Source organism: Siniperca chuatsi, linkage group LG10, assembly GCF_020085105.1.
Source record: "Siniperca chuatsi isolate FFG_IHB_CAS linkage group LG10, ASM2008510v1, whole genome shotgun sequence".
Taxonomy (NCBI): Eukaryota; Metazoa; Chordata; class Actinopteri; order Centrarchiformes; family Sinipercidae; genus Siniperca; species Siniperca chuatsi.
The window spans coordinates 25424389-25448482 of record NC_058051.1 but is presented as its reverse complement, the minus strand read 5'-3'; the positions used below and the strand labels follow the sequence as shown (position 1 = coordinate 25448482).

The following is a 24094-nucleotide window of genomic DNA, read 5'->3' as shown; positions in this document are numbered from 1 at the left end:
TTCAAGTCACACTGCACTCATCTCCAAATGCACGAATCTCCAAGGCTTTATCTCTCTGACGCTTTGATGCACAATCACTGATAACCATGCCACTTTTTGTTGTCCTGATGGTACATCTCCAAGTTTTCCACCTACAAGCCTTCCGACCTCATGTGGATCCTTGAAAATCCCGTCTGTTTGTGCCACAGCTAACATCCCAACAAGATACGTCTCCTTTTTCCTCATTGACTGAATTACTCTCCTTACGTTTCTTTTTATTTGCAAATCCTCAGGTGTCCTCGTTTCTAATTTCGCGCTCCGATTCCTCCTCTGACTCCATTTTCATATAAAAGGTTTTTTTTATTATTTCTATTTCATTATTTTATTTTGAGACATATAAGCAAACAAAATACATAATTGTATTCATTTATTTATTGCAAAATATTCTGTTTTAACGTTAACAAAGATGACTTGTAGGCCTACATTACAAAAGAAGGTGTTCATTTTACCTGATGAAGCAACATATTTTACATATTATACGTCATTAATGGCAACTGTACATCCCCGTAGTCTTCAATTAGTGATGACAACTGATCCATCTCCATGACAACAGAGCAAAGTCCATCTGCTGATGAAAATCATGACAGCATAATATGGCTATTTTCTCAAGCAACAACAGCCTCATCTGATTAAATGGGTCGAATAAATTTATAGGAAAATATGTTCACTTTATTTGGTAGCCTATGAAGACTCATCCTAATAGTGTACGTTACACAACAGTCAGTTAGTAGCTACTGTTGTACTGTACTGCCAGGCGTTACGTTGGTCCTAAATTCTGCTCAATAAAAGCTGGGGTACATAACTTTTAAAACCTTAAACCATACAGTCTATGCCCTAAACGTTTCACTTGACCTCACAGACGATTAGTGGCAATAGTGTTGTCAATGTAAATGCAGAATATTACAGTTTTCTTCCACACGATGACGCCATTTCACCCGAGGAGGCGAAAACAGACCGCCACGCCTGTAGGCGGACCCGCACGGTCACAGCCCGTATCGTCAGACCAGACATAGGATACAGACAACAACAGTGACAGATCAAGACCGCATTTCTGTTTGCAACCAGCTATGGGTGTAGTCTGAAAAGTGGATACAGTAGCGCACCGCAATATACCTCGCAGTTTTATCCTCATGAAGGAGCTCCGTCCTGGTTGAGTTTGGGAGATGGGAGTACACAACATTGCAGACCAGGTACGCTGACAGAAAGCGCTCCGTGTTTGTGCTGTGGCGCAGTCTATTTGCTGGGATCTGGTCTTGTGCGCAACGCACTACGTCTTATTCGCAGAACGACTTGTTTTCATTTTTAGCTTACTGATGGCGCTTGTTTACTCAAGTAGATATATTAATCATAACGATATAATCTCCTGCCCTTAGCGATGCTGGGCATTCAGACGTTAACACATACGTTGTTGTTGCTCTTGTCTAGGCCCTATTTTGGGTCGGGGCCAGCTCTGTAGCAGAATTAGCTAGCTAGAGCCGTTTGGCTAGCTGACGTAAGTAATGAGACAAGGGCCTGTAGGCCTCAGCCAGGGCTCAGTGTATTTGCTGGAAGGAAACAGGAATCGCATTAGCTTACTCAACGCCACAGTAAACGCATTAAATACAACATTTTACATCATAGCATGCAATTTAACCATTTCACTTAATAGTTAATTGCTATAATCAAAATTTGGACATATCCGAATAGTCGCTCCGGATCAGCATTAACGTAAATGTGTGCAACGTTATCGTAGTGATGATAACTTAGCAGGTATTTCTGTATTGCAGCCTCCTCTGGTCCAGGCCATCTTCAATCGTAATGCTGAAGAAATTCAACTATTATTGCACAAAAAGGAGGATGTCAATGCACTGGTATGTATGATGTACATTAAGTCACAATGCAAAACGGGTTTATATCATGAAGGATTGGGCCCCAGTAATATCCGTTAAACATTAACATTAAACGTCATATTCCCCCTGATTGATCATAAGTTTATCCCACAGGACCAAGAGCGCCGTACGCCACTTCATGCTGCTGCCTGTGTGGGTGACGTCCATATAATGGACCTCCTCATTGAATCAGGTGAGTGAGCTGTATGCATTACTGATACTTGGCTATGTGTTAAAAATTTGGACTCTGTGTTGAAATGTGGTGCATACTTTTTCCTTTGTCACCCCCCCCCCCAAAAGACATCCCCCTCATTGTCAGTTCACTGTGCAGCTGTATTCACCTCCAACATTCTTGTGACCCCTTAAAAATGATTGATGTTTTATTTATTTATTTCATTTTGTCTGCCAGGTGCCACTGTAAATGCTAAAGACCATATATGGTTGACCCCGTTGCACAGGGCGGCTGCTTCCAGGAATGAAGTAAGCGATAAACTCATTTCCTTTTGCCTTTTCAAAGAGCCTAATTATCTCTCAGTTGGATGACTTCATCCTCTAATTCTATTATGGATTCACCCACAATGATTATAGAACTCATTTAGATTTATGCACAAAAATATTGTGAAGGAAATGCAGCAAATCGTAGATATGATATATGCTCTAAGCTCTTGTGATTGCTTCCTTCTCCCCAGAGGGCAGTGAGTCTGCTGCTGAGGCGCGGAGCAGAGGCAAACGCACGAGACAAGTTCTGGCAGACACCGCTGCATGTGGCTGCTGCCAACCGGTCCACGCGCTGCGCAGAGACCCTGCTGACCCAGCTGAGCAACCTGAATATGGCAGATCGCACCGGCAGAACTGCCCTGCACCACGCAGCTCAGAGTGGGTTCCAGGAGGTGAGACTTGAGTTACTTGCTTCCCTTGAGATTTTCTTAAATAAAGAGAGCCTTCTACAATTTCATTTATTTGTCTTACAGATGGTGAAGCTGCTGTTGAACAAAGGGGCCAACCTGAGTGCCATCGATAAGAAGGAGAGACAGCCTATCCATTGTGCTGCTTACTTGGGTAAGCAAGTTTCACTTTCCTACCAATGCTGCACGGCACAAATTTTCATTGTCAAATCGCAGTAAAAGCTCCTATTGTTCATGGCAAGTTTTACTCAAATGGTGAGCAATAACATGGCCAATTCCTTGCGTCACAATCTGGTGTAAGACACTACAATCACTGACTGAGTCAATGGTTGTGTCTCATTTACTTAAATCTCTCTATTTGTGGCCGTTATTGCTTTGAATCTGTAAAATTAAATAGAATTGCTGGAGATAATACTGAGATATTTTTTCCTTTTTTGTTTTTCCCCGTAGGGCATACAGAGATTGTGAAGTTGCTGGTGTCCCGCAGTGCAGACAAGAGCTGCAAGGATAAGCAGGGCTACACACCTCTCCATGCTGCTGCTGCAAGTGGTCACATCGAAATTGTAAAGTACCTACTGAGGATGGGGGCAGAGGTGAGTGATTTTTACATGAATTCTTTTTTTTTCTAATAATGATTTTTAGACCAGTCAAATTAAGCGGTCTTATAGTCTGTTTTATTAAATGTCACATTGTATAAGCAATAGTTTTTTATCATCTGACATTTATTTTAAGATTTCCAGGAATCCTTCCTTTCAGGCTCTAGGCACAGTCTGATCTTGTGTCATTTTTGTGTTACTGTCAGATTGATGAGCCCAATGGCTTTGGAAACACTCCGCTCCATGTGGCTTGCTACACGGGGCAGGAGGCTGTGGCTACCGAGCTGGTGAACCATGGAGCTAATGTTAACCAGCCCAACAAGTGCGGCTACACCCCTCTGCACCTGGCTGCCGTGTCCACCAACGGTGCCCTCTGTCTGGAGTTGCTGGTCAACAATGGGGCAGATGTCAACCAGCAGGTATGAAATGCGCTGAGGAGTCTCAAATGGAACTGTACACTTTATTCAACTTCCTGTACCTTATTTGTCATTACCTTTTAATAGTAATCATGTAATTTGGGGATAATAAAGTGTTATTACATATTTTCAGTTCCCCTAATAGTACAGATGTGGTAGTGCAATACATTTAGTTTTTGTTTGGTTAGGCCATTATCAAAGATGAAGGTAATTTAGACGTTTAGTTTTTTATTTTTACACTAGATTTCAAATTAGAGATTTAAAGAAAAGCATGTGTGTTTGGATTGTAGTGAAGTAATGAAATCAACACGTGGGGGTGGATATGGAGAAGGAATGAAGATAATACATATTCTATTCCTGTCTCTAGAAACCCTTTATCTCATCCACACATTTAGTTGCCAGAACTGACAACAGTATGTGTGAAAAGGGAGTGCATGAGAAAAAGTCCTAATAAATCTAAGGATTCATATGTTATTGATCATGCCTCTATTTATAGCTTACAAGACCTTAAGTTGTGCTGTTGCCAAATTTCAATTACATTGTCACAGAAAAAACTAACATTGGTCAGAATATGAGAAGCAGTGTAGTGCCTTTTTAGTGAAAATGGATTTAGTGGAAAGTGAGACCTGTCACTTCAAATGTATATTTATTTGAATTAATAGCTGATAGTGGAAACTTGTTAGCTGCTGTTACCTTCAGAAACACTGCATAGAAAATGCAAAACATGCATACTTTAGTCTTATTTGTTGTCATTAATCAGTGAATTGTGATTCTAAGAACGTAAGATGAAATTATATGATTTTATTGTCTTTTGTTTTTTTTTTGTTTTTTTTACTCTCCACAGAGCAAAGAAGGGAAGAGCCCCCTGCACATGGCAGCCATTCATGGACGCTTCACACGCTCTCAGATCCTCATCCAAAATGGTAACATGTGCTGTCTGACTGATCTGTGATAAAATGTTGGTGCAGGCATTTCTCTCCTCCTAATGGGTCTTTGATTCACTCCCTCTTCCCTATTGTCCATCAGGTGGGGAAATTGATTGTGTGGATAAGTATGGCAATACTCCTCTCCACGTTGCTGCTAAGTACGGCCATGAACTGCTGATCAGCACTCTGATGACCAACGGAGCAGACACGGCCAGGTATCAGAAAAGCCTTAAGTGGTATTACTGATGAGTATAAGCATGCAATGTCTTGTAAAAACACAGCAATGCACAGCCTTTAACAAGAAGGCAAAGAAGCTTTAATGTATGTGTCTCGTGCTATAAGACAGTTGGGTTTTAATGGGGTTTAATGGGGATTTTTAACATTGAGTATTTGATTTCTAACATTATGTTCTGTCTTTTTGGCATTTCCAGACGTGGGATCCATGGAATGTTCCCCTTGCACTTAGCTGTGCTGTACGGGTTTTCAGATTGTTGTCGCAAGTTACTCTCCTCAGGTTTGTCTTTGTTCCATAAATGTGTGCACTCTGATTCACTTAATCGTCTACATCCATGTTTATATACACTTGGACATGGCTGTTACTGCCAGCTGTTTCTTCATTACCCTACAGGTCAGCTGTATAGTATAGTTTCATCTATGAGTAAGGAGCACGTACTATCGGCTGGGTTTGACATAAACACCCCTGACAACTTTGGGAGGACCTGTCTACACGCTGCTGCCTCTGGAGGGTAAGATGCAGAATCTGTTTTGTCACTGGAATATTAAAATGACTCAATATGTAACTCCAACTTAATTTCCTTCCCATGATAATCTTTCTTTACAGAAATGTTGAATGTCTGAACTTGCTCTTAAGTAGCGGTACCGACTTGAATAAGAGGGACATAATGGGAAGGTGAGTTTCCCCTCATCCTTGTTTAGATGTCTGTGTATTTAATTTGCTGCAAATTTTACTGATGCTGTAACAGTTATTGAAGTGCCATTCTCTGGATACCTAATATATGTAACTGTTCTAAGTGACCGTATTCTCTCTCCTTGCATCCTCCCTATAGGACTCCGTTGCACTATGCGGCTGCTAATGGGAGGTACCAGTGCACTGTGACCCTGGTGAGCGCTGGCGCTGAGGTCAACGAGCCTGACCAGACAGGCTGTACTCCCCTGCACTACTCTGCCGCCTCCCAAGCTTTCAGCAGGTTGGAAAACTCGTCTCTCTCGTTCTGTGTTCTCTCTGAAACACCAGAAGCAACAAAAGCCACCACATTCTGTTCAAGTCTGGCAGAAAGTCAGCTGTTGTTCCAGGACACTGATTGGCTGGTAAAACTCAGGGTCCCCGCGGATCTTTAATTTTGTTTTTGATATTCAAGATCTAAAAATGTCTTAATGTCTGGAATAGTAGGAGGGGAGGTATTAAATTGAATAAATCTGGGGCAGAATGAGTGTTTCTATTTTTTTTTTTCCTTCAGTTTTTATGTTTTATTTTACCGGTATTTTATATCTCACAACAATAACAATTTCCGCAAAGTCTAATATCTATTTGTTTGTACATTAAATAGATTGCGTACACTCTGCTGGGCAGGTTGCGGTAGACGCATTGTGTACAGGCTGTGAACTGCATTTTAACCTAGAAGAAGAATAGGTTTATCCAGCTTCCGATTTGAGGGATGCAGTGGGGGGAATGGAAAACATCAAGAACACAACGCTGCGAGCAAGCAATGCAGGCTCAGCCATGGGTAAATGCAAATTCAATAAGAAGTTCCAGCGATTCGTATGAGGTGCGATGTGAACTTTGCCGCAAAACATTCAAATTTGGAACAATGGTAAGCACACATTCTCATGTAAAATCTCAAAAGCACAAGTGCTATGCTAGCTCATTGATAGTTTGACTGTAACGTTACGTACTAGAGATGATTTGTCTACTGCGAATACGTCCGCTCTGCATTTGTGGAATGTAACGAAGTACATTTACTCAAGTATTGTACTTAAGTACAAATTCGAGGTACTTCTACTTTACTTGATTCTTTTCATGCCGCTTTCTACTTCTTCTACATCTCAGCGTCAAATATTGTACTTTTTACTGCACTACATTTATCTGACAGTTTTAGTTACTAGTTACTTTTCAGATTACAGTTTTTCATCCCCTTCCTGTCCAGTGAAAACCATGTATCTCCAAATGTGGGGATTTTGAATGTTTGTGATAAACTGAAGGATTAAATTTTCCTTTATGTGTTGAGAAAATTCTTAACACCCCCCCGGATTAGCTGGGAAATGCATCATCACAAAGCTCAAAACAGGCTGTTTTTCTGAGCTCATTAAAAGTTGATTTTTTAGCAACAACAATTCTTAGATAGGAGTGTAACTATCTAACAACACACCAAGGAATCTGTATGTTATACTGACCTCAAGAAAGTCTTAAAGTATTTCTTGTTCTTTTCAGAGTTGATCGTCATTTTTCTGGGAACCATCAGAATGATGAGGATGAGGCGAAGGAGTCGTACTTGTGAGTTTTTTCTTTTTCTTCCTCTCCTGCATCTGACCTTGACCATGACTAATGTGATTTAAGACTTCAAATTCAGTAAACTGACACAAAGTTTGTTTGTGGAAAACATTTGTTTCTAAAGGCCCCGTGAATTAAATGCTGCTATTCTTTATCCCCTCTTTACATTTTGTGCTGTCTTTTAATAACAGCTGCTTGGAGCATCTTTTGGACAATGGTGCTGATCCATCAATGGTCAACTCAAAGGGTTACAGTGCTGTTCACTATGCAGCTTACCATGGCAACAAACAGAATCTGGAGTTGGTGAGTTTTTCTGTTTTAATCTGAAATCATTTCACAAACTTGGCGCATGTAATCAGTCATGTGTCACAAATGTCACACGTTATACACACTTTCCACTCAACCAGATGTCACAGATCTGGTCGATGGTAAGCGTAAGACTTGCTTAGGTCAACACATTAATTTATTCTGTGCTCTAGCTTAGTGAAATATGTTCTCAGAAGTAATTAAGTGTTGTTTAGCCAAAAGGATTAGTTAATAGGATCATTTTTGCAGGCTGTGCATGTGAAAAATGTTCAGGTATAGATTTTGATTTATGCTAATACGTGCAGCATGTTGTGTTTTACTTCTTTTCTCAGTAAATTAAATTAAAACCACCGTTGTGGTTTATTTTTTAGCTCCTGGAGATGTCCTTTAATGCACTAGGAGACATAGAGAGCAGTATTCCAGTCAGTCCACTGCATCTTGCTGTAAGTCTCACATTTACACTGCTCCTAGTACTTAGGATGGGTTAAATGCAGAGAACGAATTTCACTAGACATTGTACTGTGTATGATTGTGTATGGGACAATAAACTTGATTAGATTTAACAAACTCTCTGGGTCAGCACCGGTTGTAATCAACCTCTAAATGACTAAATGCAGTCAAGCATTGACTAAAAGTTGTTTTGACTGCCTTCCTCTGCTCCCTTAGGCTGATAAGGGTCACTGGCAGGCGCTGCGTGTGCTGACGGAGACTGCAGCCTATGTGGATATGCAGGATGCTGCGGGCCGTTCTGTGCTCTACTTGGCTGCCCAGAAAGGCTACACCCGCTGTGTGGAGGTGCTGTTGGCTCAGGGGGCCTCCTGCCTCCTCAATGACAACCGTCTCATGTGGACTCCAATTCATGTTGCAGGTATACTGCTCTCTGCTGGAAGATTTGCATAGCATTTTGTCTGATTGTTACCATCCTGAATAGAGTCAATTTTATGTTATAGTGAATATACTTTTTTTTTTTTTTTTTTTTTTATTCTCCCTCTTGTACTTTGTTTCATACCAGCTGCCAATGGTCACTCAGACTGCCTGCGCATGATGATTGAATACGGGGAGGAGGGGGATCTCACCAACGTTGCAGACAAATTTGGCCAGTGAGTTGTTCTCTTTGAAAAGCATGACTTCAGTTTGTACATTCAGCTTTCAAAAACAGTTTAAGGCCTAAAGCTAATTTAACAATTAGCATACAGTGAAAAAACACATCTTTAATGTCACTTCTGTCCCCTTCAGGACTCCTCTGATGCTAGCTGTTCTGGGAGGTCACACTGACTGCGTCCACTTCCTGCTGGAGAAGGGTGCCTTGCCAGATGCCAAGGACAAAAGGAGCAGCACAGCTTTGCACAGAGGGGTAGGTCAAAAACACTGCATGTGGCTACATATTGTAGCAGAGCATCAGCTACACCACAAAAACTTGTGCAAGACTAATTCATTGGTAAAGTGCTAGTATTGGTTAATACAGTAGATGTCAACATTGACAACAGAGTCTTAAGGGTCAAAGCAAGAGAGCACAGGCATACTAGGTGGCCAGATTCCTGGACAGGTATTTAGCTTAGACATTTTCAAATGAGATATCTATTGAATAACATTCTTAATCTAAGAATAAGAAATCCCTGTCCAGGAAAGTAACCAATATCAAATTAATGCTCCTATGACCCTGAAGGAGAAGGAAAATGATTTCTATCTTTAAAGTAAAGAAGTTATAATCATTATTTTTTCTCAAAGTCTAAGTTGTCTAAGTTGTTGTTTTCAGTTTTTCAGTGGATATTGTCTCATCTCTTACTGGTCTTTGTTCAGGCGGTGTTGGGTCATGATGACTCTGTGACAGCCCTGTTGGAGCACAAAGCTTCTGCACTGTGTCGGGACGCCCAGGGTAGGACACCGCTGCACTACGCTGCATCCAGAGGCCACACAGAGATCCTGGCCAGTCTGGTGCAGGCCACCATGGCAACAGACCCACAAGATAAACTGCTGGACAACAAACAATACACCCCATTACACTGGGCTGCGTACAAAGGTTTGCTCAGTTTGATCGACTGGAAATGCCCAATCCCCCAAACCTGCAATTAATCACTGTAACATCTGTTGTCTATAATGCTGAGTGTGTTTGTTCTCAGGGCATGAAGACTGTTTGGAGGTTTTACTTGAATTTAAAACATTTATCCATGAAGAGGGAAACCCTTTCACTCCCCTGCACTGTGCTCTGTGAGTATTAACTTGGCATATGCTCTTGTCTTGTGTCAAAACTAATTACTTTTACTCAAAAAAATACCGCATCATCATTTCATTTACTAACCCGTCTTGCTTGTAGGATGAATGGCCACAGCGGTGCTGCAGAGAGGCTGCTGGAATCTGCTGGGGTCCACATGATTAACACCAGAGATGCCAAAGGAAGGTGAGGCTGCAGAGCAAAAGACTTCAGAGAGAAAGAATGTAATGTAGATCCTAAAGAAATAGCATTTTTAAGCTAATACCAAATGTATTGCTCATCATTGTAGAGTTACTAGTGTTGCCTAAACCTATTCCTTCTTCTGTCTTATCAAATAAACAGTCATGAATGCCTAGTGCTTTGTACTTAATGCCGGCCACAACCCCTGAAGTTGAAACTATGATCATACAGTAATTGGTCGAACCGTCTCTGTCTGTGCCTGTAGGACCCCACTGCATGCTGCTGCATTTGCTGAGGATGTCGCAGGACTTCAGCTAGTGCTTCGCCATGGAGCAGAGATCAATACAGTGGACAAAAGCGGACGCTCTGCTCTGATGGTAGCTGCTGACAAGGGACACAGTGGCACCGTGGGTAAGTCTTTGAGCTGCTATTCTTGTGGGATTCTTAAGAGAGCTGTTTTCTTGAGAATATATAGCTGTTAGTCATACTCTAGGCTTGAATAGGTCTGTTGTGCATATCATCTTACTATAATTGTCAGATCTGGACATCTGTAGTTGCAGGAAATTAATGTCTTTGTGTCTTGGTGTCGTCCAGCCATCCTCCTTCACCGGGCCAAGGCTGACCTGACACTGCTGGATGAGAACAGGAACACTGCCCTGCACCTGGCCTGCAGCAAGGTACACATCACAGTTATTCACAAGATCCTAAAGTCAGAGCTCCGCTGTGGTGTGCTGAGCATTAACACCACCATGCCTATTGGAAAGAATGAGTACTTCCTCTAATCAGAAATATTTTTACACCTGAGTGTAATGAGGTACACTTTCTTTGAATGGTAAGCAACTCTGACAGACAGAAGCCCATGTATTTTATTTACAGTTTTTTTGTTTTGTTCCTCAGGCTCATGAGATGTGTGCCCTGCTGATTCTGGGGGAGATCCACAGTCCCACACTCATAAATGCCACCAACAGTGCTCTGCAAATGTGAGAAGCTAGTAACATTTTTAAGCTACCAACAAAAAGGATCCTGGATCTTTTAAAATCTTTTGAAAGTTTAGGGTGTTCTCCACATGTTCTAATGTTAGAATTGCAAACTAGTTGATGAATAGTAGGTCTGCCAGCTGTCGCTGACATACTCCCTCATTCTCCTCCAGGCCCCTCCATCTTGCCGCACGTAATGGCCTGGCTACGGTGGTGCAGGCACTGCTGAGTAGAGGAGCCACTGTGCTGGCTGTGGATGAGGAAGGTGAGGCCTTTTCATGCTTTGTTAGCACTTTATCTGTAATCAGGCTGGATGAGCTGAAATGGCTGTGTGTGTGTGTGTGTGTGTTAAATTGTAATGAGTTTGGAATTTTTAATGAATCTTACAACGTTTAAAATGTGTTATCTTATTTACTATAAATAATATATGCTTTTCTGCTGACTGTTTTCCACAACGCAACATAGTTTTAGATTTAAAAAAAAAAAAAAGAAAATCCTGTCTCCTCGATAGCCATTTGTTACGAAAATGTGTGCAGTCCTGAAACTTGCTTATGATAGACAATCCATCCAATATACATTTTTATTTATTTTTTATAAATAAATTTTTAACCTATGCTAACATTGTGTGGAAGTAAAGTTGAAAGCATTTTAAGGAGTCTCCTGAGTCTGTGTGTTCATGTGCTTGTGGACATGTGGGAGTTGGCTACCAAACAACATTTGTTTGCACGGTGCAACAATTTTGTTTTTGTATTGTTTGTGAGTTTTTTTTTAGATTTTCTGACACCAGAGCTTGTGAGTGTGGTGCTGCTTGGTAGCCGACTCTTAGGGACAGTTCACCCTAAAATCAATAATACACATTTTTCCTCTTACCTGTAGTGCTATTTATCCATCTAGATTGTTTTGGTGTGAGTTGCTGAGTTTTGGAGATATCTGCTGTAGAGATGTCTGCATTTTTTTTTTTTATATAATGGGGCTATATGGCACTTGGTTCAAGATAATCCACAGACCTTGTTGTGAGCAGTTGTGAGCTAACACATTTGTGGATTATCTTGAGTAACCGGGTCACGATTTATGGAAAGAAACATTGCTGAGTTTTTGAAATGTATTTTTTTTTTTGACACTTTGAGCACCACAAGCCCAGTGCTATGTTGTCCCATTATATTTATATAAAAAAATAGAAGAAAAAAAAAGACACATCTCTACGGCCTATATCTCCAAAACTCACAAATATGTGTTTTTGATTTTGGGGAGACTGTCCCTTTTAACTTTCAGATGTTGGTGCTTTATTTGTGTTTAAATTAGTTAAATATACAAAAATCTTAGTTTGATTATTTGAACCTGCATTAATAGCGTTTTGGGCCACTTGGTGCCAGCTAACAAGCTGTAAACACCACATTGACATATTATCACCTTTTTATAAAGGTAAATGGTGAACTTAGAAAACAGTGACTTATTTACACTAGGGCTGCCCTCCTAAAAGTCGATTATTCGAGTTATCAGTCAGTAAGAACCTGAGTCGACTCGCATTTTGTCAGTCGAATCACTGCACTTGTTTCTATTTATTTTATTTTTTTTCAAGCTGCGTCATTGTACACAGAGCAGTGCAGGAGCAACAGCATGGCAGGCTGTAAACTTAATAAACTGAGTCTTGTCTCAAAATGGCGTAACAACAAAACTAGCTGAGCTGGAGCCGGAGCTGACTGTCAATGAAGTCGGCTCAACTGCTTCTGATCCAGATGCTGGTACAACCCTCCTCTACTGCCATCCAGTGTGACTGAGTGTTCAGCTGACAGGGCTTTCAGCAGCCTGGCAAGAGAGAAGCTTCATGGTGTGCTAGGATTTTATACCTGAACTCTTACCAGGATACACACTTGTGATGACAAATATGATGATTTCACATCACAGATGATGAACAAAGGCATTAAAACGTGAGTCTTACAGGTAAAACATGAGACTAATGTAGGCTAATATAGGAGTTTAGTGTGGGGTGGCTGCTCTGCACGTGCACTGAACTTCTCCACTACCTCCTGAGGGAAATATCTGACTCTTTAGCTCTCTCTAAATGCTCCACTATGTTCACCAGCTAGTTGCTAACTGTGTCTGTCTGTCTACTGTTTGGGGCTGAGCAGATAGTGTACACTGGGTTTTTAGAGCTTTTTAGCTGAAAAAAGCTGCCCACTGCGTCTTATAACGACACTGATGAGTGGTGAGAGTGAACCAAAAAACAAAACAAAGATGCTAAAACGCTCCATTGAACTGATAGAAGCTGCAGAATTGGATAATAATTCTGTGGGTTCATTACTACGAGCAACACATTTTGACATTACACATAGTCATTTCATCCATCGTTAATATAAAAATATTGGTTGGAGCAGCATTATTATTAACTATAAATGTTTGCCAGATGTAATTCACATGTGATGTTCAAGTTGTGTGCACTAATGTGAATTTATTGTTTGTCCATCAGGCCACACCCCAGCCCTGGCCTGTGCTCCCAACAAGGACGTGGCTGACTGCCTGGCTCTGATCCTCTCTACCATGAAGCCTTTCCCCCAGCGGGACCCTTCCTCCTGCTCCTGCTCCTCTCCCACCGTCTCCCCGTCCCCGGGTCTCAACTTGCTGAAGCACTGCGGCATCACCGCCGCCTGTGCCCCCCTGCCCAGCAACGGCCTCCACAACGGCTACGTCAAAGACCGTCACGGTGCACCGGTCGGCCTGGACGGGTGTCTGTCTGAGTGAGGTCACGTGCCCCCCTCAGTCAGCTGCTATCACCATCATCACCACCAGGGGGGGACTCCCTTTAACATGGCCCAGAGGACCAGGAGAGCACCCACCCACATGTCTGTTCTGTGTATGTATGTGTTTGTGTGTCTGTGTGTGTGTGAGTGTTTGGTCTTCTCTTGAGGTGCAGTCAAACCTAATATGCAATTAGATCCCATTCCTCCATCTCCAAGTAGTGCTTAATATGTAGAGGCGGATTGCTCTACAAGGTCACTCAGATGAAGTGTGCCATCCAAAACAAACACTAGCAATCTGGCCATCTCTAAATCATTTAACCCTTTAAAACCATGTTGACATAATTATATAACCGACATCTAAGAGCATGGAAATCTCTGTATCCTCGGCTGTCTTTCTCTTCATATCATTCAGTATAAAAGTCATATCATGTTTAATCAGTTGTGGTGACCTTGTAGAGGAACATACAGCCTTCCCAAAAGAGTGATCAAAGAGTTTCTTTGTTTGTTTTTTGATAATTTTTTTCTTTCTTTTTTTGTGTTTAATTGTCCATTAGCTTAGATTTTTATGAAGGAACGACACAAGGGAAAATCTAAATTTTGCTGAAGAGTGCAATGCTTGTGTACTACAGTACAATCTGAAATTTGGAAAAGGGTCACAAAGATGTTAACTCCATAGTGTACTTTAAATGTACGGCCTAGAATTGTTTGGCATTTTAAGGTAATTTGGTAATGCTGCTGAATACATTAGCATGTCTTCTTCCAAAGGAGAGCCATGTTCGGGTCAGCGTTGTAACATCGATTTGTTGTTAATGCTGACTTCATGTTTTAAAGATGCTAAATAAGTGTTTGTTAAGCTAGAATGTTTCTAAGCATATAACTTATGACCAAAGTTGATCAACACTATTATGGCTATAAATTATTTATTTGAGATGAACTGTACTGTATAGAGAAAGACAATAGATCTTGATATACCTCGTCAACTCGTTTAGCAGCTGCTTCATCTTCACCCAGGGTCCGTAGGCCTAATGTTCTCTTTTTGTAGGACAAGAGAACTACTGTAGGATAGTGACTGACTGAGGCCTTGTTTATTTCTAGATGAAGGCTTTACTAGTAATATCTGCCAACAACACCTCATCAAAGCATCATATATCTGAGCACATAAATGAACAAGCCATTTCAATTTATTTCCCATCTCTTTCACAGTGTTTTTTTGTTTTTGTTTTTTTGGAAAAATTTCAGAATTCAAATGGCCTAATTATCGAAAGAGAGCAATTCAGTTTTGGTTTTTTTCTTTGTGTTTCTGAAGTTGAACCTGCCATTAGCATTGTGGTTTTAACAAGCTCTCACTAATGGAGTATTTCTTGGAGCTAGTGAACTAGTCTTAAACATCTAATAGCTCATATCTCAACTTCTTGGTGGTCAACTCTGATCAATTTGAATAGATAAGTTTTCAAGCAATATTTTCTTTTGGCCTTTTTGTTTAACGTTATTGAATAGACAATCACTGTCACAAGGGCTTTTGTTTCCCTGGAATGTGTTTGATTTTTTTTCTCTTTTTTTCGTTTTTATTATTTCATGAAAAATTACCTAAAGACTAAACGAATGGCTGTGTGTGTGCCGGGCATTTTACTGTCAGTGTCAACACAAATGCACTGGATCGCCTTTATGGCATCTCATGAAATGCCTTTTGACCCATGCCTTCCGTAACACATCATTTCAGTTGGATTGCGTAATGGCAGAGTATGATGAGCCCTGAGACTGATTATCTTTCCACCTATTTGATAACAACAGCATTGAACCACAGTTGCACCATAGTATCTAGTGGAAAATAAATTGCCCGGCATATCTTTGTGTGATCCGGCATTATCAATGACCAGGGAGTTGATATCCCTTATAGAAGCAAATAGGGCTAAGAGGAAAAGGAGAGGGATCTTTGCTTAGGCCAATACCTGTTGTTTAGATTTCAGGAATAGCAGAAATCCAAATATGTGCTTTTTTTGGTGTTCATTTTGTTGTCTCCTCATCCCATTTCTGGTACTAAGCATACTAAAGATGATTGTATTGGACCACTAGAGCTGTTTGTGACTTTTAGATGTTATATCTATGCGATTTTGTCGGGTTTTTTTTTTTTTTTTTAGACCATCTGCTGGTGGTTAAATTATACTGAGTCAGATTGTTTTCATTGGTGTGATAACTTCATATCCACTGGTAATGAAGTGGCACAATTGCACACATTAGTCGACTGGATGAGAGATGAGGACCTAGACTAGCCTATGTCGTTAAATACCCCTGTGAAAAGTCTTTTCATGTTAGCTTATTTTACTTGATTTACTAAAACTGACCATTTCAGAGCAGTGATTTCTCAGAGTTAATGTCGTAGATTCGTAGTTGGCATTTCAATTGACCTCCATAACTGACTGAAATGAAATGGAACTAATTAGTGACCCCCAGCTTTTGTTCTCTTGATCAATTTATAATTTTCAGGAGAACTGTTATATTATTATTAATATTAGGGATAGGTACATCATTTTTTGTAATCTCAGGATCTGTGCTGAAGCAGCAGGCAGAATTTATTAACCCAATCAGATCTCAGCAGGATGAGTATGTCTACATTTTTTTGATAGGATGTTCCATAATTTAGTTCCTTTTTAACCCTAATCCCACAGCACTTAATTAGATAGTCAAAGCACGCACTTTAGTACATTCAGGTTCTAAGTGTGCAAAATAGAGCAGATGTAATGTATGTACTTATGTTTACATGCATGTGTGTTGCTGCTGAATACAGGAAGGTAGGGTTGCAAAAGACAAACAAAGGCTGCAACAAAATTGTACTCTAACGATGCATTATTTAAAAAACAAAACAAAAAAAAAACAGCGTCTCTAAGTACTTCGGGACAGTGTCCACTGCCCACTGACTTTTTTGTGTTATCTATTTCTGGGCAACCTGCCCAAAAGAGTGACAAGGTTACATTACCCAGCCTACTGTTAATAATACAGACTTTGGCCTAAGTCACTAAAAGTCAGTCCAGTGACTCAACAGACACCTCAGGCAAGCTCCTCAAAATACTCTACACACTCTCTCTGCCATCTGTAGGTGCTGTCTGTTTGGGCAGGGATTTTCTTCTTTTGTGATGTCCTTATGTGACCAGTAAATGGAGCCATTGCCCTGCAACTATACAAGTTGCAACTGAATCCTTTTGTTGTATCACAGTATTCTTATACATGCTTTTTTTAATTTGTGTGTACCAGTGATAACTGAGTGATTGTGCATGGAGCTAAATCACAATTTTGATATAGCTGTTGAACAAGTGGAGCATATACAATATATCTGGTGTCAGAAAGCAATGAAAGGTCCAATTGTAGCAATAGAGAGTGTGTGTAATAGTGTGCAGCACAAATATTGCACTGCCATCCATTTAGGCCAATTCAGTAAATCATAGCATAAATGCCAATGGAAGATTTAAATGCGGGTTAGATGTTATAATCTTTGGTCACAAATAAGGCCTGTTTGCCAAAATGTGTCGAGGGGAAAACTTCTTAGTAAAGCAGCAATGGATTTATGCATATGTTCAAGCAGTTTACAGTCTGACCATCAAATCTGAGCCATGAATATTCTGACTGAAATGAATGTAGGGTCAGTTTAGAGCAGGACAATTTGCTTTCTCCCGACTTTAAACTGTTGCTCTTCATTTGTCTTGCGTAGATATGATAATACAGGTAGCATGTAATAACCTAATTCTCTACATATTATACAGTATGTGTAGTAGTCTTCCTGCATTGAGGTTCTGGATAGGGGTTTTTTTTTGGCATGATTCTTGGAGTATAGGCCTGCTGTTGTGTAATATCATTCTTCTTTCTCTATACATATATATTTGTGTGGAGTGTAGCCTACAAGGTAAACAGAGGACAAGAGTTCAGATGAATTTAACATTCATGTCCATCCATTCCATTGAGATTGCCTTACAGTACAGTAAAACAAGAGGGACAAAAAGGTCTACAGTAGATATGATCACACATACTCGTAAATAGCCTATATTTGACAGAAACGCACCTAAGCTACACCCATTTAGTGCCATAGGAACCTTTATTTGCCTTTAGACATAAATCATACTTACTTGGTCAGTAACTTATTCAGAAGTAGGCAGGATTATTACAGTTTTGTGTTTGGAGCTGCATGTCTTTTCACCAATTATGTTAGTTAAAGAAAAACTATATAAATATTTGCATGGGATATTAGTACTTAAATGCAAGTATTCTGTTAAAATTTGCTGTTGGTCTATTGTATAATTGGACATTTTTGAAGAATATAGTTAGTCCCTTTGGTATTGGCAAAGCAATCCCTAGGTTGTGTGTTTGTTTAATGAAATGGTTTATTGTGTGTGTGTGTGTGTGTGTGTTACCAGGAAAAAAAAAAGTTTTTGATGTCCCAAAAAAAGCATGGTATAATACGGTATAGAATTGATTTGCCTCAATGGATGTCTCGGTTCTTACTTGAAGTAAATGGCAAATTTCAATTCAACTCTCTGATCCACTGTTGAGCCTTTTGCCTTAAAAGCTGAAAAAGGAAGTACCTGATACGTTGCATCACCTGTAGAGTTATGCTACTTAGTTGGATTGCTAAAAAACTAAGTTTTGGCTAATTTTGGTCTTGCAGACATCTTTGGGTGTCGAGAAGCACACAAATCAATTGAGGTAGCACATAGCTCAAGGTTGCCATGGTGCAGAGATTGTTCTGAGGGGTTAGGATATCGCCATATTTGCCACTGTGAATGAATGAATGAATTCAGAATTCACTCGTAAACAATCAACTTTGGCTTCTCCATCATCCAGAGCCAAATGACACTGGGGATTAAAGTGGTGTACCTCAAAAAAATATTGATGGAAAGAAAATTCTTATGAAAAATGCTTGTACAGCTATGCTAACAAAGAGTTAAAATCTTGTGATCCATCTTGTCGTAGGTAGTGTAATTCTGCTTAAACCAGCCTAAATCAGAGATGTATCTATGCGGAAGTGTTTTGATTAGTGTCGGCAGATGTCTCATGTTTCCTACCTTACAAAGGGGCAGCCAACTGCACCTTGTACTTTATATTGGACCTGCAGTTTTACCTCATCAGTGATATTTTGTGTGACGACGCTGACATTTATCCTCTGTGATTTCTTCTTGTTTTTCCTGATGCCAGTCATGTAGATTTCTCTCTTATAGTGTGTGTGAGTGACTTTTCAATATATGCATGTCGAACCTGAACATGCACAAGTCCCTTTTTTTAGAACAGAAAAGCATAGTTGCCCTGTTTCAACATGTTTGTCTTCATTACACCCAACAGACAAGTCTGTTATCTGGTGCAGGTCATATAGGGTGAAGGGTACAGTCTAATTTAAGATGGGAAATGAAGGTAGCTATAAAACATTACCTCTGTAAGTCAAAACAATAAAATTTTACTGTATGACTAATGCTAGTTTGACAGCCTTCCCTGCCTGAACACTTGGTTAATAATTTCCCCCACCAATAAGACCTGTGTAGTATCGAGCACAGTGGTGGCATGGTGCCTTTTATTTATTACTACCGCAAGGTACGGTCTTCCATTTGTATTTCCCCGAAGCCTTATAATGGGAAAAAGAAATTACACTGAACGTACACAACTACACTAGATGGGCTCATATTCCCTCTGAGTAAGATTATTTCAAACCAATGTGATCTGAATTATAAGAAGAAGAAAAAAGCCTAAATAACTCCTTCTGTATTAGTCTGGATTTCATGATACATTTCCAGTGACTGAGTGCTCCCTTTGGGTGGCAGAATAAATTGCACATTACTTATGCGATTTAGGGCACATCAAACATTGAATGGATGGGGATCAAAAGTACGAAAGCACAAATCCAAAGAAGGCAACTCGGGGCTCAGTTGGCTCTCCCAACACCAAGGCGTGAAGGAGCCTGTAGACCAAATTTAGGCAAAGATGAGAGTAAAAACACCAGACTCCTCTGAGTGTAGAAAACATGAGGTTTGATTGTCAGTAACACACTGACTGTAGAAAGACCATTGTCTGGAATTTCAGAGCTTCTTCTGATTGTTCTTCTCAACTCTTTGGTATTCATCGACGATTAGTAACTTCACAATACAAACCAAGTTGTGAAATGATGCAATACCTGCATTCAAGATCAAGTTTAGGCAAACTGTTTGTTGTGACTGTGTTGCAAATTGATTGTAGAGATTGTTCTGTGTTATTTAGGGTAGAGTGACTACAAGTAGGGTTGCAGTAGTAGCTGTGTGCAGTGTTAATAACAGTGTGATCATACTATAGACGTGACGTAACATTTGTTGTCTTACCACGACATTAAGGCATGAATCATCTTCTCTCAAGCTGACCTCGTTTGAAATAGACAAAAGATAAAAGTGCAATAACCTTTTGTTTATCATTGCTTCCTCAGTTGAAAAAAAAATTATTTAATATGCCCTTATTGTTAACACCAAAAGTCACTTGTCTGTAGCAAATGAAGGATTTCAAGTGGTCCTCCTTGTTTGTATTCAGAGAGGTGGCATTTGATAGTGGAGTGTTTGATATTCCATTCTTGAAACTGTGATCAATGTCCAACTTTAAAAGCTGCCTGCTCAGAGAAAGGACTGTGCACAAGTTAACTGATAGATTTGAGTAGGTGCATTATTTTTATTTTATTTTTTTCTTCTTATGGATGGACTTTGATGGTATTGTGGTTTGGACTTCTGGTTTTATAGCCGGTAGACATGTTCATTTGCATGTGTAGATGTGTATATGCATCCTTTTCCTCCTTGAATGAAATGTTTTCTCAAAAATATTTAGACCTGCTGTCAGTGATGTATGCGGATAAAAGGAAATATGAAATGCCTTATATTTGTTTTCAATGTTAAGCATTAAGGGTCCTTACGTGCCCCTCCCTTTTCAGCGTGTAGCCTAAAGCTTGTACAGTTAAGAAACTCATGAGATTTATATCTACTGTATAGCCTATGTGTTTTCAGAATTTGTTACTTGGAGATCCTGTGATTGTGGTTTTAGAGAAACATTCCCCTTGAAAGTGCTGTTTGTTTTCACCAGCAGAGGATGTGTCTTCGGGGGGGGGGCGGGTATTTACACGAAGGAAAACAAATGTTCAAAACAGTTTCCAGTGTTTACTGTTGAACTGAATGACACAAAGTATTTGTGCAGGTGAAATAAGGCAGCAGTCTTCTGATGGAGCACCTTATCGACTCCTACGATGGAAGTAGTCTCACACAAAGCTTGATTACTCCAAAGCAGAGCCATATCAGAGAATTTGCCCATTATGAGCCCCCTTGAATGTGCTATTAGGAATAGCCTATTGTAGGAAAGGATGTATACTGCATGTTCTGTGACATTTTAGTAGTGGTTGTCCCTTTTCATATTTTTATTTTTAGTCCGCTTCACTGTAGATGTTGCCACCTCATTGCAACTCACAAGCTATTAACAATCCTCTCACAGCTGGACTTAAAGCAGGCATTGATCTGCTGCTGAGGCAGCCTTAATTCATTCCAAACTAAAAAGATGAAAGATAATGGGTTGCCTGTTTTACTTTGAGTGGCTTATCTGGGGAAATACAAAGGAGCCCATGTCATGAGGGGAAGGACTCTGAATCAGGGCATGTGATGAGTTACAATCAAATAGTTTCATAGTGCACCTTCACAAAAAAAAAAAGTTGGCTCCTCTGCATTCCAAAGTTGATTTCAGTTTCCACAGTCCTGTCCTGCTGATTGAGGAAATCTTTTTTGCTTTGCTGGTGAATGAAGTGGGCATGTGTGTCAATGACAGGGTTCCCTATTTAGCCTAACGCTGATTACCTCATTTACAAATCTGCAAATATACTATTCTACTGTGTGTAAAGGAGTCAATGCCATCACCAGCAGCGTGGTCTCCAGACCTGTGATGACAACAGGACCAATGAAGTTAACTCTGTTAAAATTAGCCAATTTAGAAATATGACCGGTCTGGATATATAGGGTTAAGACATGATTCAAATTTTTTTGTAAGGCAGCTTGGGCCTCTAAGATTTCTTCAGTGAGTAAATCACCACAGCTGCTACACCAGTCTGCATCTGGAGCTATGAGGAAATGTTATTTACAATTTTGCGATTTTTGTGTGATGTCTTCATTTGGTGGTCAAATCAATATTACACATTATTTTACAAAATACAGGTGAAAAATGTAACGTTAGTTGTTACACACTCCTTAAGCGCTTGACTGGAATAGCAACTGTTGGCACTAGCGTGGTTCAAGAAGTCGAACCTAAGCCTGGTGTCTCTCACGATTATTTAAGTGAACGATCATGTTAGCATCACTTGCTGTTTTTCAGTAGCATTTCTCCTACCTCCTTGTTTTGCAGCCTTGAGTGTTGTTTGTCTCTCCACCTGTTCTGACTATTAAAAAAAAAAAAAAAAAAAAGGTATATTCACAGTACGGGAATACAGATTTATCATAAGCAATGGTAGTTATACATAAAAAGTGCGCTTGGTTGTGCTGTATGTGTATATGTCTATTTGACGTTGAAAACAAAATATTTATGAGAAGCATTTATATGACAGAATACCACTGGAATGTGAAGCCAGACAATGTTATGATGCAGATTATGATGATAGTCTATCCCCTTTAACATTCAGTGGCGAATGGTCAGAGGATTCATCTTTTTGAAAATAAATAACCATTGCATTGGCTTTTTTTTTAACACCATCTGTTTCTTTGGCTTCCTCTTGTGCGTATACTTCCCTGTCTAGCCCTATAGTACACATTATGATAACGTTTACAGCTTCATTCTGGGTCAGCCACTGATTTCCCTGCAGTTGTAATGATACCACAGGTTGTCACAAGGAAGATAGTAAGGTGGATTTGTAATTCTGTATGAGGGCGAGTTTGAGCCCCTCGAGCCGTATGCCTTCAAATCCATCTGTCCACTCAGAACCAAATTCTGCTACATAGGCGTCTGTCTCCACACTGCCCTGATATTTTACTTTCAGTTTGACTTAAAGGGGTACAGGACCAGGTGAAAGGTTTGAGGTTTTCTGACCAGGTACCCCCCACCCACCCACCCACCCACCCATGCCGAATCCAGGACAGGACCAGCCCCACTCCCCCTCACCCACCCACTGTCTCACCTAAACCTCAAGCCATTCATTTTTCTGTTTGTTTTTTCGATTCAATGCAATCCTGAAAGCACTTTGCCTTGTTATTCCTTTGTGTGAACATGTGAATGATAATTTGTTACAAAAATGTTAAATATGTAAAAGATCATTCACTGTTTTGGAAAAACCTGCATCTGTCTTTCTGACGTTAAAAGAAAAAAAAAACAATTTAGTGACATTAAACCTGAATCTATTTTATAAAATGTTTGCTGCAGCCAATTGGTCTTGTCATTCAGTATTGTGGCTTAGGGTTGTTTGTGTTCAATAAAGTGCTATTGCTAAATATTTCCTGAGTCTGGAGTTATTTGTTGACAATTGATCCATGTTTCATGTCACAGGTTTCGTATTCGTATTACATAATTAGTGACATTGTATTTATACTGTACTTCACCATCTACCAGTAAACCCACTTGGTACTCGACACTTAGTTTATCTTATACTTATACCAACATGTTACTTAATTTATTTCTGACCTGTTTATAGTGTATAATATCGTTTTCTCCTGTGTGCACTGACGTAAAGAAGAGCTACTGGAACAAAGAGTTTCCCTACGGGGATCAATAAAGTATTTCTGATTCTGATTCTGATTGGTATTCACGCATTTTATCCCCAATTAGTTATGTTGAATTCCCTGGAATAGCTAGGCGCTACATGAAGCTGAATACAGTAGAAAAGAACAAAAAGTTTTAATTAAATCGTCATCTCAATGTGAAAATGTCACAACTGAAAGATGTTCTTGTTTATCTTGACTCAAATGAAGCACTGATAGAGACTGATGAAGCAAAGAAAAGAATTTGATTGGATTTCTCAGAGGAAAATTGTTTGTTGCAGCACCTTATTTAGTAGTGCTACCAGGCATGTTTCAGAGAATAACATGTTTTAAATCAGTGGGATTATAACTTTCAGGAGATACATATCCAAAATAGTCCACACCTTTCTTTCCCCTGTACCTTGTAATATTTCTCAGACACCCAGACAAAATATTGAACCATACTCAAATAGGTAAAATAATTATGAAAATAATTATGTAGTGCAATGAATGATTACTTTAATTGTGTGATACGTGTCATACACCAAATGAGCGTGAAGCCCATATAGGGTTACAAAAACACTAGTGTGAAGATGTCGGTTTTTGGCAGTGTTGAAACATACAATCACACTGTTTTCAGTGTGCTACTCCTTCTGTTAAGCCATATTCTCACACACTCTGCATGCTAGCTGCTGTTCATGCCCATCCTGTTTACCTTCTGCCACATAGA

At 39.9% G+C, this 24094-nt stretch overlaps 1 protein-coding gene across 2 annotated transcripts; it reads left to right on the top strand.

The window, feature by feature from the left end:
• Positions 1-1006: 1006 nt before the first annotated feature.
• ankrd52a (ankyrin repeat domain 52a) lies at positions 1007-23120 on the top strand. Of its 2 annotated transcripts, XM_044212658.1 has the most exons (28): positions 1009-1229; positions 1806-1889; positions 2022-2100; positions 2317-2387; positions 2597-2797; positions 2879-2966; positions 3263-3405; positions 3615-3827; positions 4669-4747; positions 4851-4965; positions 5182-5264; positions 5379-5496; positions 5592-5660; positions 5818-5958; positions 7200-7262; positions 7451-7562; positions 7937-8008; positions 8232-8433; positions 8578-8665; positions 8802-8919; positions 9366-9585; positions 9686-9773; positions 9880-9963; positions 10223-10368; positions 10552-10634; positions 10855-10937; positions 11108-11199; positions 13402-23120. In XM_044212658.1, exons 1-28 carry the CDS (start codon positions 1203-1205, stop codon positions 13671-13673), a joined length of 3234 nt encoding a protein of 1077 aa, XP_044068593.1. In that variant the 5' UTR covers positions 1009-1202; the 3' UTR covers positions 13674-23120. The 2 variants fall into 2 exon arrangements, with proteins under 2 accessions (XP_044068592.1, XP_044068593.1); XM_044212657.1 differs by lacking the exon at positions 7937-8008 and having other exon boundaries at positions 1007-1229; positions 5182-5496.
• The last annotated feature ends 974 nt before the right edge of the window (positions 23121-24094 follow it).

Coding starts and splice junctions, on each gene's coding strand:
- ankrd52a (XM_044212657.1), top strand. CDS start 1,203: ATGGGAGTACACAACATTGCAGACCAG. Junction 2,798..2,878: donor CTCAGAGTGGGTTCCAGGAG/GTGAGACTTGAG, acceptor TTTGTCTTACAG/ATGGTGAAGCTGCTGTTGAA. Junction 5,959..7,199: donor GCCTCCCAAGCTTTCAGCAG/GTTGGAAAACTC, acceptor TGTTCTTTTCAG/AGTTGATCGTCATTTTTCTG.